We start from the raw sequence: 16,203 nt of genomic DNA, 5'->3' as shown, positions 1-16,203 counted from the left end.
GATCAGAAGAAATCTCTGGTGTCCACCAAGGAGAAACATCAAGACAGAACAAAAGCAGCCCTCATGTATGAGGAGAAAAGATTGTAAAACAGGAAAAAATGAAGATGGTGAAATGGTTGGCAATAACAGCCAGGGAGAATCATGAAGTCTGTGAAGGAAGGTTTCTGCTTAAGTACTGTGGCATTTTAATAATTTGCAAGATGTAATTATTTTAATGTATTTCTGAATATTACCACAATTCTTCATTGTCATAACAACCTAGTACAGTGATTAACTTCAGGGAAGAATTACATGAAATGGCTTAGCTGCAAATTAAAAATAATAACAAAATGATCCCAAATACAGTAGTTTCTTAGTATATGACTTTTTCTTTTTATCTGTAGAAATTTAATAATGACTGGTGGATAGGACGGTTGGTAAAAGAAGGCTGTGAAATAGGATTCATACCAAGCCCAGTCAAGCTAGAAAACATGAGGCTGCAGCATGAACAAAAGGCAAAACAAGGAAAATTCTACTCCAGGTAATAAAAACAAATCATTAAAAATAGTAGCATTGACTGTGATGCAACTTGGAAGTTAATGCTGTGCTATGTGTAATGCTATGGTTCTGTTTAATTATAGTAATTGGCAGCTACAAACATTTTGAATCAATGAAGGAAGTAATGTGTATTTATATAATTAATGTCATTGGTATTGGAGAGACAAAGTAGATATTTGGATTGGTGGTCTGTGGTGGCCTACAATGGCTATTATTCAATTTTATTTTTAGAAAATATTTGCAAACACATACTGCAATTAGTAAATTTACTATATGCAAGCACAATTTTTTACTTAAAAATCATTCACCCTAAATTTTTTAGCATTTGTTACTTATTTTCATGATCTTGCAATTTCTAAACACTTTTAAAGCTGATTTTAGAAATTACAGAAAATGTTAAGAATAATTTATTTGTAAGCTGAAGCCAGTGCCTGTTAGTTAGCTGTTAGGGAAAAAGTGGTTTGGTCGTTGTCAGATTCATTACCTGCATACACAGCTTTTAAGAATACTGCATTTTACGATGCATTACGATTTCATGTCAAGTCATTTGTTGTCTCTGACTGCAGCCATCGTTACATAAAAAATAAGATTCAGTATCTATGGTTTCTGTGATTCTGTGTTTCTATCTAGATGTATTGAACAATACTGCAAGATGGTGATAATGCCATCTTTACTGCAGAATTCTTAATAAAGTCGTTTTCCAGTAAACATTAACACACGTGGAAGCAAATGCCACTTGCTTCCCTTTGGGTATGTAGGAAACACATATTTCCAGTATGTCTGAGTGGGATGGAGCTGCAATTGAGAAAACAGCTGGGAAACATTCGGGAAGCCAGAAAGGCTTTCCTACTTCAGTAGGAAGGACAGCAGTGTTTGAAGAGCATGTCTACAGTAGGAGGAGACCAGGATGCTGCAGTACTCAGCCATGTTACCCAGCTGTGACGTGCCTTTCCTATGAGTGAGCTGTCCTCAGCAGGAGGACGTCAGGTTCCTTATTTCTCTTGTGACACTTCTGATACAGCCAAATCTGACCCACTGATTCGGTCCCTTTCCAGATTGTGAAGGCTTCCATTCTCCAGAACTTCTTACTGGAGATAACACTGTCCTCTGCCACAAATGCATTAATTTAGTGCTTATTAATATTTTAAGATAGAGAAAGTAGAAACTAGTACTATCACATTAATTATTTCAATAGTGAAATAGCATTTCTTACATTCTTTTCAGTGCTTTTCTTGTTATGGTAACTGAAAAAAAATTACCAAAAAATAGTTTCGTTTTCACAACTTTGATAGGTTTTCACAAAGCCCAACTTGACAAAACCCTAGACTGCTTTACCTTTCATCGAGAGACTTTTTTTTGCTAAGTGCTACCTTGTATTGAGACAGTAAAAGAATTTCTACTTTAATTAAATTGAAAAGATGTTAGGCAAACACACTATCAGTTTCCTTAGGGAGCTATCAATAACTCTTCTGTTAAAGGAAACTGATGCTCACTGGCTTAAGAATCAGTCTTAGTAATGAGTAGTAATATTAATAATTATATGTCAGTAGCTATATTAATAATTGGATTGCATAAAGATCATGAGGTAGTGAATGCATATGCAGCAGAATGAAGTTGCATAGCAGAACACAGAGCATGATTGATGTTTGCAGTTCCTCAGTCCTGTAAATGTACACATATTTTGTGTAAGATGTATATTATACCACTGCCAGAAATACTGCTTGTGTCTCAGGTAGCAGCTCATTTAGAAGGCAGGTAGTAAATAAGCTAGACTAAATACTGAGAGAGCTATGAAACTTCAAACTAATTTGCTGCTTTACTCCAGTAAATCAGGAGGAAACTCTTCATCCAGTTTGGGTGACATCGTTCCTAGTTCCAGAAAATCAACGCCTCCATCATCTGGTGAGTAGGTCCTGAACCCTTTAGTTTACGGACTTGTGCATCTAATCTGTTAAAATTTATATACATTTAGTTCTATTTTTCTTATTCCCTGTACTTCATAGGTATAAGGTTGGGTTGTTGCATTGCCCTATAAGGTTGGTTTGGGTAGGTTTGAAGTAATAGAGTGAATGCCAGCAAGTTCAGGAAATGAAAGGGCTGTTAACAATGCACAAAATTTCCTCTTTGCTTTTGCCATAAAATGATGAGACTGTGTTGCAGTAGGATAGAGAGGTTTAGTCTGGTCTGAGCACTCCTGCTGAATAAGAAATACCTTCTGGTACAGGAGAAGAAGCAGCAATAAGAATAAAAATTCCCACGAGGTTTCTGCAGTAACATCAAGAACAGCATAATTTTATAATAACAGGCACTTATAGTTTCACAATTCTGACAATGAGGATCTGCTTTACATAATCCTATCACACTGGATATTTTTTGCCTTTTGTGACAAAATTTTCACAAATACTGTCTTGTATTTCGAGCATCAACAGACAGATTTAACTTTAGTTAGGTTGGATTCAAGAGGTATGAAGCAAATACATGGTGAGTTGGTGGAGGAAACTGGCATTAGCTCCTTTTGAAAATCATAGCAGTAGATTACCAAAAAAACCTACTAAATTCAGCTGCTACATTGCTAGATGTTTTATCTTCTTTTGAGAGAGAAAACATACATTTTGAATACCTCAAATGAGAAAATATTCATGAATGTTGCTAATGCTTTTTCTACTGAAGCAAAGTGTGTTTTTCAATCATATTGGTTTATATGGAGCCTGGTCTACAGAGCAGGCATCTTAAAATGATCCTGAAGATTATAAAGCATTTACATGGACATTAAGAGAGAGACAGAGGAAATCGATCAAGTTATGGTAGTAGCTTCATTTGATTAAATTAATTGAAAAATATATCTGTCTGTCTTGTGAAACCATGAATTTGTTTCTAACAACCAACTTCATTACAATTGCAGTTTGTTTACCAAAATTCCACTTAAGTTACCTACCTCAATTTTTTTTTCGAAAAGATATTTTTACTTTACTGACTATCACAAGTTTGTGGAACACACCTTAATCTTTCATTTTACACTGGCTTTAAACTGTCATATTTACCATTAAGGCCCACTTTTGCAACGACTGCATTTTTGCAGTAGAAAGCATCCATGGACCTATGTTGTAATTTTATAGTTATAGCGTCTGAAATGCTGTGATATTTTTTTATATCCTAAAAACACTTGGACAGCAGAATATATGAAATTTTCAGAACGTTGCACAGAATTTAGAGGTAAGAAAATGGGCAGCATACTTTGGTTACCGACTGACTGATTGCTAGTAATGCTGTAATTTTCATTGCATTGAATCGTTCCTTCAGACAGCAGTTTTCAGAAACCTGTTTTTCTGGGGAAAGGAGAAAATCTAGTTAAATTTATTTAGTTACATTGAAGATTTGGAGAATATTGATGAATAGTGCATATTAGCTTATTCTGTCATCTTAAGATTTTGGGTGTGCAGTATTGTTTTTTGCTTATGTTAAGACATCCCAAGAAGTGTGAAAGAGGCATAGTTTGTGACTAACACAAGAACTCAAGTGACTTTGAAGTACAGTTCCGTTATTATTTCCAGGCCTCCTCTTTTTGACAGTATAAATAAATGACAAATACAGAAGTTATTTAATGAGTTGAAGAGATTGTAACTGAATATGTTAACTTCATTTTTTGACTTTGAGTCGGGGAATTTTTTTCCAATATAAACCAGTGCCACAAAAACAAAACAAAAAAACCTAAACAAGATGAAGACCAGTAAAAAGCAAATGAAAAGGAGGCTCATAGCCATTAAAATAATCAATATTATATTGATATAATAATCAACCCATACGGGTTCTCAAGGACCACTGAGCAGGATGAGGATAATGGTGAAAATGACTGAAAAAAAAAAACACCAGTGAGCTAAAGATAATTAACAGTAAAAGAACGAGCACAGAAGATGTTACATAGTGTGAAGACTGAGAATGAAAAAAGGAGATACTGATATCTAGCTATTCAAATGCTGAGTTTCTTTTTTACTGGAAAAACCTAATAACCTTGATTTTTCTTTGCTGACAATTTTAGTTGAACAATTTAGAACAGAAGGAGTTTTAATATGCTTATTATGAGTGATTTATAGCATCTGTGCTGGCCTGTATTCAAGAAAAGATGATATGTTCTTTTTATACTTATGAAGAGGATGAAGGAACAGTGTTGCTAGAAGAAAAAGTTACGTGATTTCTGTGAAAGTTTTTAGGAGCAGGAATATAGAAACAGGGTGTGGATCTACTCACAGGCTTTCCTGGCAAGGGCAGGCTCAAAGACACAGTTCTGTAACTCAAGGATTGTCAAGCATCTTGGCATTAGATCTGTGGATCATTCAAATGGGAAAATATACTTTACTCAAACAGAAGAGATGACTAGCACGAGTGTCTCTTAAATCAGTAGCTGCACGTAGGCTTGACAGAAATATTTATTTGTTGCATAATTTAATAGCACATGATGCTGTATTAGTTGATGTCCTGCTCATCAAGCAGCTGAAAGCAGATCCCTAAGGTGGTTTCGTAATAGTTTGCAATGATTAATTATGGGTTTGGATAAAGTCAATGCAAATGGTACTGCTTACAGATTCAGTTTGACATAATGGCATGGCAAGATAGGCATGTGTTACCAGTGTGTGTCAAGAAGTGGGTAAGATCTTTACACACAAGGGTGATGTGGAACGGTGTGTTTGTGGATCGCTTTTGTGTATGTACTTACTTTCTGAAGACAAATTTAATACATTACTTAAGATCAGGATTGGGCATCATAAACAAGAAAGCTTTTTTTTGTTTGTTTGGTTTGGTTTTGGATGTAGTTAGGAGGTATCTGTTGGACTCAGCATTCAGGATAACATGGATTTGCATTTTGAAAATGTGTTTATTTCTGACTTCATGACGATTTTTGCTTAAACTGTTGTTACTTACTTGCTAAAGAACATAAATATTTTATATTTATGGTATAAGCATTGTGTGCTGTATAGTCTTTTGGGGTAGAGGCTAAACAGCAGTGGTTTATTGTATTCACTTTCACTTTGCCCTGCCTACATCCTCACTCTTTACAACAGGATCCACGTCTAAGACAAGCTGGGATCAATTTCCTCTCTTCTGCTATCTATTCTCTTTAGTTTTCGCTATTAATAGGTCTGGTTTTATTATTTCTAATAAATGTGTCTCATGACTACTGTGCATTTTTAGTTAAAGTGGTTAAAAATGCCAATTGTAGTCCACCCTGAGCTAAATGTAGATATTACTGTACCAGTATCAGGCTGATTTTGTCTTCAGAAGTGATTTTTTTTCTGTTTCTTAATTTCCTATAGACACACTAATGACATTTCAAATTTCAGTTAATTATACTGATTTTGAATTAGTGTTCATTGCTCTAAGATAATTCAAATGTTGTTGGCCAAGTTCTGTTGTTGACATTGGTGAAAGTGTTATCTGGTCCAGTGAACTAGTTTGGATTTGCACTGGTGTAATGAGAACGAACTTAGCCATTACTCTGTTTTGTAAAAGTAATTCTATATGTGTCTGTGTAAAAGGGAATCAGAGGAAAATCTTGTAGTAGCTGTTACAGATTGCCTTCTGTCTTCTAATCCTAACGTACTGCACCTTTAAATTTTTCCCTTTGTTTTATTGTGTTTTGTACTCAGTTGATTTTTTAATTTTTATTTATTTATTTATTACTCTGGACAATTTTATTTTTCTCTACCTGTTACTTCCTTTTTAGCCTACCTTACTTTCCCTGTCATCTGATAATTCTGAATTGTTTGTCTGTATATAGCTATAGACATAGATGCCACTGGCTTAGATGCAGAAGAAAATGATATTCCAGCAAACCATCGCTCCCCTAAACCCAGTGCAAACAGTGTAACATCACCCCACTCCAAAGAGAAAAGAATGCCCTTCTTTAAGAAGGTAACACCGACTTCCAAGCTCCCATCTGTCCACCTGCTCACCTGCACTGCGTCACATTTCTAGTCCTGTTAACTGTCTGCGTCCTTTGACAGGCCAATAACATGCATGCCTTGTTGTTCTTTGTTTCTTTTCCATGCTGCTGTAGCTAAGCAGAAGCAGAAATCGGTAAGTTTATATCGACATTACCTGTGTTTATCCTGCCACTGGCATCATTAGCATTATTACCCCAGATTAACAATGCAGCTGTTCTAGAATTAAGGAAGAAATGTATTGAGCTGTTAGCGGACCCAGTACATGAAAACAAACAGTCTCAAGTTCAGTGAGTCCATGAAACTCTGCTACAGTGTTATCCTTTTTGATGGAATAATAGGACACACTTAGAAGACATTCTAAAAGTTGGAGAAATTTATTTCTAACAAATCCATATAATGCACATCTCTAGTGCATGCTTACTCTTTCTATCTCTATCTTTCTCAAATTTATTTTTCCCTTATAGCTCAATCTATTGAAATAATTATTGGAATCTAATCAGATACTTAGAAGGTACTTAGAAAACAAATAGTCAAAACCATTGTATTTTTAATTTAGCTAGTATTTAAACTTCTAATTCACTAGGTGCAAAATTGCAGGTGAGCAAGACCAGTGGAAAACCACAGACAGTTTACTTTGAGTTTTTCCTGTTGTCATGTATAAATTATCAGCCAAATGTTCCTGCCATCCATCAGTCAGACTTTTTTAGTATCTCTGCTATTGGAAATGGTACTCTTGGTTCCCGGGAGAGCCAATGTCTCTCCATAGATAACCCAGATAACTACAGAATTATGCAACTGGCATCCTGTTACAGCAAACTGCAGTATGTTTCTAGGATCTTTGCTGGCAAAAGTTAGCAAGACATTAAGTAGCAGCCAAACTATGAAGTGAAATACCACATTTCTACTTTTTTGGTTTTAAATCTTTAGTCTCCATAGCTCTTATTTATTTCTTTTTAACCACTCACGTCTACAGGTAACAACAGACTGTTACAGTGCTTATAAACAGTGCCGAGCAACACTGTTGCCGGTCCCATGGATGCTATCATGTTTAGTAAAGAAAACTTTTTTTCTCTCTCTCTTCTTGAACTCTTAAATAACATTGGATCCTTCTCATTTCCAAAGTCACCAGTATTTGCTTTAGTAGGGTCTGCTAAGTACCTTGTCATTCACAACCTGCTAAGGAAATCAACAGCAGTTTCTTGCTTCTGAGTAATTTCTTATTTAATCGTATTTATAATCAAGTATGAATGCTCTCTTCATTCTGTGGTGCCTCTTTTCTTCCATATCAGAATCACTAATGGTTATAGTAGGTTTTGTAATACTGACATTTACAGCAAACACTGGTTGGGCATCCCAAACTAATCATCCATAGTCAAACCGCTGAGCAAAAGCCATATGGTAAAAACTATGTTAGTTTTTATTCTGAGTTCATATTTGAACTTGAATCTGCAATTGAAAGCTGTATAGGTCAGTGCCAGTCCCTTAGAAAAATCTAGATGCTCTAATGCTAATTTAAAGAACTTTAGTGCTTCCATTAAATAACTTCTACTCAGTTTTCTACTGACAGCTTCATTACTTCAAGCTGCAAAGATTAGAGGAAAAAAAAAACACCTCTTTGATAGAACAGATTTTAAAAATACCCCATATTCCATCAAATAAGGTAATTTCTGTGCTTTCCCTAATTTTCAAATAACTGGTTAACTTATAGCATGAATGCCTTCAGTTGAGTCAGCCACATGAAGACAAAGATCTTTTGCATCAGAACACGTGTGCTGTAAGCACTTACACATCTGTAATGAATTTTTCTTAGGATCTGTCTCTAATACTCTTATCAGATTATTAATATTAGCCAGAACAGTGGAGGGCTGCATTTTGATACTGGCACAGCACAATTGCAGGATTTTGCTTTGAAAAGTGTTGAGTCAGGTTCTGCACTGTGTAAAAGAAATTCGTTTCACATGCTTATGATGCCTTGGGCACTGGTATTTATTCTTATGTTACTAATTATCTGGTGAAGCTACAGGTAACAAAAAATAAGATAAATTATGCTGAAAAACATTCACAAAAATGTTTTCCCTGTTTTAGACTGCTTTAGACTGCTGCTTGTGTAGCATTTTGTTCTGTCACTGTATTAATGTCTGTCTTTGTGTTCTTGTATTTCGGAATGTATATACTTATTTCAATGTTGTTGTGAAACACCTTGGGATACACTGAGTACTGAAACAACGAACAATGACTGTATTCTGTGATTTTGACTGATGTATTTGTACTATGTAGACATTTGAAAAATAGATCTGGCATACTTTTTTCCGTATCAACCACACGTTCCTGGGTTTGGATTTCAATCATTTTTTCCTCAAGACAAAGATAAACCAAACCCTCTCTTACAAACAAAAAACTGTTTCTGATAAGATTCATTCTTGGTGATATGTCAAATAGCCATTTATTTAAAACAAACAAACAAACAAAAAAACCACAGTTTAATTTGTTTAAATGTGATTTCAATAGCAATATAAAAATTTTACAATCTTTGGAAGCAGGCAGTTGTATCTTTGTGTTTTAAAATGCTTTTTTTTAATTGTACACGATACATCAGTAAGTAGTTTGGTGAATATGTAATCCATTCTTGGGTGGTGACAGGAACTTCCCAAACTGGAAGGGCTGCTATCCCAAGCTCTGTTTATCAAAATTATCTGTAAATAATAACTTGTTCGATCATTATTTTGATTTCATTTGCAAGTGAATTGCAGATGCAAATGTGGAAGTCAGACTATGAGTGCTCCCATGGGAATTTGCAGTGGTGTCACAATGTTTGTCAAGCTGTAGGCAGATCTGAACATAAAAAGAGATGTGTTATGCTTTTCCCTCCCTTCTTGTTTTATTTTTCTCCGTCATAATTTGCCTATTTAAAATTTGGTGGGAAACAGGTGTCACAGCTCTAGAATCAATTATTTCAAATCATTAGCTATTGGAAATAAAGTTTACAATTAACCAGTTAGGAGTTGTGGAGTGGGACATGTGAATGTCTCCAGAATAACAGTTTTGTAGCTGTTCAGAGCAAATACAAAAACAATAAGAAAACCAAAAGTCAAAGAAAAGCTTTTTCCAAAAGGAACCCCTGAACCTATTATGGCCTTGTCTTGTACTACCGGTTTTCAGGAAAAATTAATGAATCCATGATTCCTATGTTGGTGACATCACTGAAAATTCAGAGTTCCTAATATTGTAAGTAATGTGTAATGCTTTCTCTAGGGGCTGTGATGCTGAAAGCTTTTTCTCTTTTGCAGACAGAGCACATCCCTCCCTATGATGTAGTGCCTTCTATGCGACCAGTAGTTTTAGTGGGGCCTTCTCTGAAGGGATACGAGGTAAGTGATTGTTATGAATGGTTTTATTTTGCTCAAAATATTGTACTTCATTTGTATTTGAATGGTCAAAGGTAGTTAAGCTGAATAACGTAATTTTTTTCATAGACAAAAATCAAGACAGTTTTTGCTTCTACTAGATAGCTCTTACATGTATTTTATTTCATGTCGGAATTCAGATTAAGAATAAATTACATTCCAATCTTATTGTTCAGATTTAAGATTTATTATCAACTTTATTACATATTATTATTAGCATCAAGTATTACTAGTTTCTTATGTGATTATTAATTTGTTGTTTGTTTGCTTCTAGGTGACAGATATGATGCAAAAAGCATTATTTGATTTTCTAAAACACAGATTCGAAGGGCGGTAAGTACTTTGCAATGCAAATCTACTTGAGTTCAGGTCCTGTTTAGGTACTGTCAGGTTTTTAAGAAATAATGACATTCTTGGGAAAATATTTGTAGAAAATTAGGAGTGGCAGCTAATCCCTTGTTCAGTGGGCTATAGTGGTTCCTTAGCAAAGCACACTGAGGCTACACTGCAGTGGGAAGCATTTAAGAGAGTATATTTGTTGAGAGTGGAGAAAAGGATGTCTTCTTGTTCATGACTGACATTCATTCTCCAGATTGCTAGACATTTGTCTACAGATTTAATAAATGAATAACATTAAAAAAATCTTTTGTTTAAGTATTTTTAAGTGATATCTCATCAATGCTTCCTGGGTTCTGTACAAGCTGATGAGGGCGACCATTCCACCTCAGCTCTAGTTGCTTGCAGTGGCATCTAACTTGGAAAGAATGATACGAGATTGAGCCTGCCTAATGTATATGATTGTCAAACTCTTGGTCCCTCAAGCTGAGAGCTAGGTTTGACGGTAGTGCTGGACTCTATAACGGGAAGTGTAGTCACCCTTGGTAGCAGACAGGCTGCACTTCACTGGGTTTTGATCTGTGTGCTGTTACAGTCTGTCGCCCACAGCCTGTCGACAGGGTCCAGTCTGATTTGTGTTTGAGCCTCCAGGCATTACTGTAGTACAAATGTCAAACAATAATCCATCTCTAAAAGCAGTAGCATGTTCTGTAATTCAAACATCACAGACCCATGGACCAGAGACATGAGGTGGATTTTCCACATATAAGTATATTGCTACTGGATCAGACCCCAGATTAACATGTGCTAGTGGGTTGACATTGGAGGGGAAAAGTTGAGAAAATGGGAAGGTCTTGTTATAATATCTCTAACTTAGTGTTCTGTTTAGTTTGGAAGTGGGCGGAGAAGTAACTGTATTCTATCTGTCCTGGTGCTGTCAAGCTTTCAAGAGGAAGCTTGAGGTTTTCTGTAAATAGCTTCAGCTCTTTAAAATACCGGACATCGTGGTTTAAGCTTTTGGATTTTCTCAGTCAGAATGATGATGTTGAGACCTAACCACATAGTAGTCCCTCTAGTCAGAGCTGTCAAATCTTAGGTATGTACCTTCAGAATTGGAAGTTAACAAAATAGTGAGTGTTGCAAGCAGAAAAAAAGTTGTCGCGTCTTTATGTCTTAAAGTATTTTAGAGCATACCTAATTTTCAGTTGTAGATCCAATTGTGGCAGGGTGAATCCACAAATGCTCTCAATACAATTGATGTGTATAATAGCAGATTTGAAGCATCCCAGACTTCAGTAGCAATCTGAATTGGTACTCAAGGTCTTCAACAAATTTGTACAGGGGGTTCTTAGATTCATGCTAGTGCTACCACTGCCACTCTGCTGTCAAGCTGTCTCCACTCTCATTGCAATTGTTTTGCTATATGAACATACATACCCTTTATTTTCAGAGCAGATTTGTTCTTCCTCTTCCTTGTTATGTGTCTCAAAAGACGTTAAAATGACCTTAAAAAGACATTAAAAGGTCTTAAAATGAAAAATAGCATATTTGAACTGATAAATCTAGTATTGTTCAATACACCATAATTGCATTTGAAAAAGGGAAAAATTATTTTCTATCGCATGTAGAAAGGAAGACTGCCAGGGAAGGAAAAAAAACCCCACCAAAATCTAAACAAAACAAACAATAGAAAGCTGTGAAAGTTTGTAATGTTCATCAATTAGCAAGTAAAGATAACTAAGATAACTCCAAATTGCATGTTGGATTTCATTTTAAGACTAATAGCATTATCTGTGAGGAGCTGTGCCAGAAATCACAATCTTTGGTTATGTTTTTAGCTTAAGTTAAATCATGCCTAAATTTAAAAAATGATGTTACTAATCAGTATTGTGCAAATAATTCTGTTTTTCTGTATTAACTTCTGGCTTTGTTACATTTTATAGGGTTTTAGATAAATATATACACATGTTGAGCTCATTGGGAAATGACCTATTTGGTTACATTTCAGATGAACAGCATCTGACTGTGCTTGCTAGAGAGGAGCCCTCGCTGTTCTTAGCAAATCCATTTCCTCCTTTTAAATTGCGAATAAAATCATACAAGGAAGAATAAGAGAATATCATCAGTCTGATTTAACTCTCAGCACTGGAAAAATGTGACCCCTAAACCTCATTAGACCAGAGAGTTTGAAAGGGAATTTATCCAAGGGGTGCATTTTGACCCTATAAAGCAAAACAAACCAAGTTAACTGTTTTCCTGGGAAGAAGAATATGCAGAAGGTTATGTAGCAGGTCAGTGCAAACTACTGGAAGTAACCACTTCTTTCTCAGCTCATCTCTTCTCATAAACACAAAACTGAGCCTGTCAGATACTCAGCCCAGAGTTTTCATTTGCATGCTTCTCTGTGTTGCAGTCCCCATTTTTAGGTGGCCAGCTGTATCTTTCTGGAAAACTATAGGTTTGCACTCTGTTAAAAAATATAAGCTAGTAAACTGAGCAATAAATATAAGTGTTACATGGCTGTACTAGTTTCCCTGCTAAGCCTTACCTTTACCTGTTAACTCTGCATATCCTTGTATGTCTTATACATATGATTAAAGTAAGTCAGATTGTCATTCAGTACCTTTCAACAAATTAATCAAAATTAGGGAAAAGGGAAACCATCCTACTCATAGCAGGGATACTGGTGCAAATTCTAAGCACATCAGGCCTGGAGCCTCTAGGGAAGTCCCATCTTCTGCAGTACGTCTCTGACCCGCTTCTGCCTCCTTATTCCCCAAGCACGTTTAGCTTTGCAGTCAGTGGTTGTACTGCATTTCGGTACTGTGCAGAAAGGAGGACATCTTATCAATAGTTCTTGTAACGGTATTAGATAAAGTTTCTTGTCTGTTCACATTGTGCAAAGCATGCTGTGCTGCCGAGAACTTTTTTCCTATAGTCCTAGCCATCTTCTAGTGTTCCACAAAGTCTCTTTTTCTCCCCACATCCCTGCAACATCAATAACATTCTGTTCTATTTTATTGTATTTTATTTTTGCAGTATATCAATTACACGAGTCACAGCAGACATCTCGCTTGCCAAACGCTCAGTATTAAACAACCCCAGTAAGCATGCGATAATAGAGCGATCTAACACAAGATCAAGCTTAGGTAAGTACCTATAATGATGCTATCTTCAAACTGACTGTAAAGTATGATACTCTTAGTTCCTTTCTGTAAGCTAAAAATAGCCTTCTCTCTGCTATGACAAAATCACAGTTCCCAGAATTCAGGAATCCTGGCACTAGAAATCATTTTAAAATCACTACCAAATAAACTTTTTATAGTGGTGATTTTGATTTATCCTGCTTATGTTCAGTTTTCACGTTTTGCTGTTTGCCTCAGTGGGGAGAAGTAGCCATCCATAAGGTAAATAAAATCTGAAGAGATGTTCTTCTGGTTAAATGGAAGTGGCGGTTTCAAAATACCTGAAATTATGTGGATATTATTGATATTATGCATAATCTTTGATAAGATTACTAGTAGTTGTAACTACTGATATTAGACCTGAAAAAAATATTAAAGGACATGTTTTCTGATTTTTATATCAGTTTAAGCTAATGCTGAGGTAGGTACAAAGAATGGAGGAAGGAAAAGGAGAGACGTTTTTAAAAAACTATGTAGTTAGCTTCATAGCGGGCATATCTGTCATCTTACGTGAGACTTTTTGTACGGAAGATTGTCCAGTTGTATAAGTAATTTAACATTTATAAGCCAGAAAGAAAAACAAGCTTAGTTGGGAAGAAGTAACTAAATGTCACCATCTACAGTACAGGTAGGTGGCTATGCTGGAGTTTGTCATCCCAAGGTGTCTTTAGAGTAACAGGAAAAGTTGGTTACTTTGGGGTCTCAGCTCATGGGGACTGTCTTCAGCCTTTACTCTAGCACGAGGTGTACTATATCTGAGGCTCTGCTGCCACAGTTGGCTTGTTCCCTGTGTAGGGATACCTGGAGGTAGCCAACATGAATCCTACCAGGAGTCTACCTACTCGTGTTAGGGCACTCAGCTGAGATATGGAACACCCAAGTTCAAGTCCCTGCTCAAATGGAAAAAAGGAGGAACACGAACTCGAATGTCGTAGATCTCAGGTGAATGTTTCAGCCAGGTTTCTGTCTTTACAGGGCTGCAGATTTCTCTTAGTTGCCTTTGAGAGTGTTTGGTTTCCCCTAACACAGCATTGTATCTTGAAATCTTCTAAGTTTTGTGGAACACGAAAAAAGTCTTATTCATCCTACTAAATGGGTTATTTATCAATTTTATAACAAAATTTCTGAGTATGCCTGTGCTTTGACTGAGAATTTAATATTTGCCTAATATGGCTGTCCATCTTAAAATGAGCTTCTCTGCCTTAAAAAGTTTGACTTCTCTTTCTTGAAAATTTACATCTGAAAACCCTTGCTTTCAGCTTTGAGGAGGCTGTGAATCTTTACTTGCAAGTAATCTGATAGCTTCCAAGTACGTCTTATTTTGTGTTTTCAAATATCAAAATGCACTGTACTGTAACAACATAATGAATATTTTTACGCACAAAATATTCTTCAAATTGAAAGAGGGCAGATTTAGATTAGATATAAGGAAGAAATTTTTCACTGTGAGGGTGGTGAGGTACTGGAACGGGTTGCCCAGAGAAGTTGTAGATGCCCCATCCCTGGAAGTGTTCAAGGCCAGGTTGGAGGAGGCTTTGGGCACCCTGGTGTAGTGGAGGGTTTCCCTGCCCATGGCAGGGGGGTTGGAACTAGATGATCTTTGAGGTCCCTTCCAACCCTAACCATTCTATGATTCTATGAGTCTTCTATGTGAATTTCAGTTGTTGACAAAGTCTGTTCAATATTCTAATGAAAATATGAAGTGTCACTTGTTTTGAATAGAACTGAAAGTTGGTAATAAAGATGGAGGTCACCCAGTCGTGACACAAACAGAACTATGGTGATTAATTTCCCAACTTGAACATTAAAGCATGCGCAATTTTGTGCAATACTGCACAAATATATGCAGAAGTAAAAAGCATATCATCTATTCCTCTTGCTAAAATATTTTCATATATGTAAAACAGCTATCACAAAAATTTATACAAGAAAAAATATAAAAAATAAATGCAGTCCAATCACGAACACCTTGATCTCATGGAGAACCTTACACTTAAGAACATGAACGTCTTTTCTTTGGGTCAAGGTATTTTTTTGATAGAGGTGTTTAAATTGAAGCTCTGAGAGAACCTTAGTTGGAGACACACAAAAGATGACTCTGATTATATATATATGTAAATATGTGGATAGATAGATATGCCTCTAGTTTTGTAACAGACCTATTATTATTACCTAAGATTCCCTGCTACATATCAGGTTTTCAGTTGCTTATAATTGTTCTAAAAATTAACCAATTTATAAAATAATTTTGAGTTATCTTGGGAAATATTAGTTGAAGCAACTAGGTCATTCTAACAATGAAGTTAGGGCAAAAATTAATTTTGCCTATGTCAAGCCATTCTCAAAACCTTTTTTATCAGAAGCTGTAATATTCCCATACTTCTAGTAGTGAATTGAGCAGTATTTCAGTTACATGTTTCTGGGCATTTTTTATGAAAATAATGAGAAAACTTGACCAAATTATTAGAAGCTGCCATTAATATATGTCAAGCCTTACATCTGAGTTGCTTAAAGACTCAACTCTCCCTGGTCAAGGTCCAGCAATGATGTTGAGCTACTGTCCCCAGTAGATTGTACTAGGGCAGGCAAACAGAAATAAAGCGGGAAGGTGCTCGTTTTTCAGCTTTCAGTCCTTACTTTGCTGTGCAGCATGGAGTATGGAGTAAAAAGATGTTTACTTTAAAGATATTCAGCTGGAGGAGCAAGTGGCTGGGCTAAGCGAGAGAGGCAAGTAGTGAAAATCCATTACAGAAGAGGTTGGAGTTCTAGAGTAGGAGCTGGGATAGTTGAACCGACTGATGA

At 36.0% G+C, this 16,203-nt stretch overlaps 1 protein-coding gene across 7 annotated transcripts in view; it reads left to right on the top strand.

The window, feature by feature from the left end:
- CACNB2 (calcium voltage-gated channel auxiliary subunit beta 2) overlaps positions 1-16,203 on the top strand; it is a 261,118-nt gene that overhangs the window by 225,102 nt on the left and 19,813 nt on the right. For 4 of the 7 annotated variants that reach the window (XM_086615011.1, XM_086615010.1, XM_086615008.1 and 1 more), the window contains 6 exons: positions 384-520; positions 2,363-2,439; positions 6,311-6,444; positions 9,764-9,844; positions 10,155-10,213; positions 13,256-13,365. In XM_086615011.1, the coding sequence (XP_086471137.1) occupies positions 384-520; positions 2,363-2,439; positions 6,311-6,444; positions 9,764-9,844; positions 10,155-10,213; positions 13,256-13,365 (598 nt within the window). Of the gene's footprint in view, positions 1-383; positions 521-2,362; positions 2,444-6,310; positions 6,445-6,589; positions 6,610-7,059; positions 7,104-9,746; positions 9,845-10,154; positions 10,214-13,255; positions 13,366-16,203 lie in introns of all 7 variants that reach the window. The other 3 variants (XM_086615013.1, XM_086615015.1, XM_086615012.1) reach the window with 2 other exon arrangements.

The sequence above is a fragment of the Tauraco erythrolophus genome, chromosome 7, assembly GCF_009769465.1.
Source record: "Tauraco erythrolophus isolate bTauEry1 chromosome 7, bTauEry1.pri, whole genome shotgun sequence".
NCBI classification, from domain to species: domain Eukaryota; kingdom Metazoa; phylum Chordata; class Aves; order Musophagiformes; family Musophagidae; genus Tauraco; species Tauraco erythrolophus.
The sequence above is the reverse complement of the archived record's forward strand: the minus strand, read 5'-3'. Positions and strand labels throughout refer to the sequence as shown.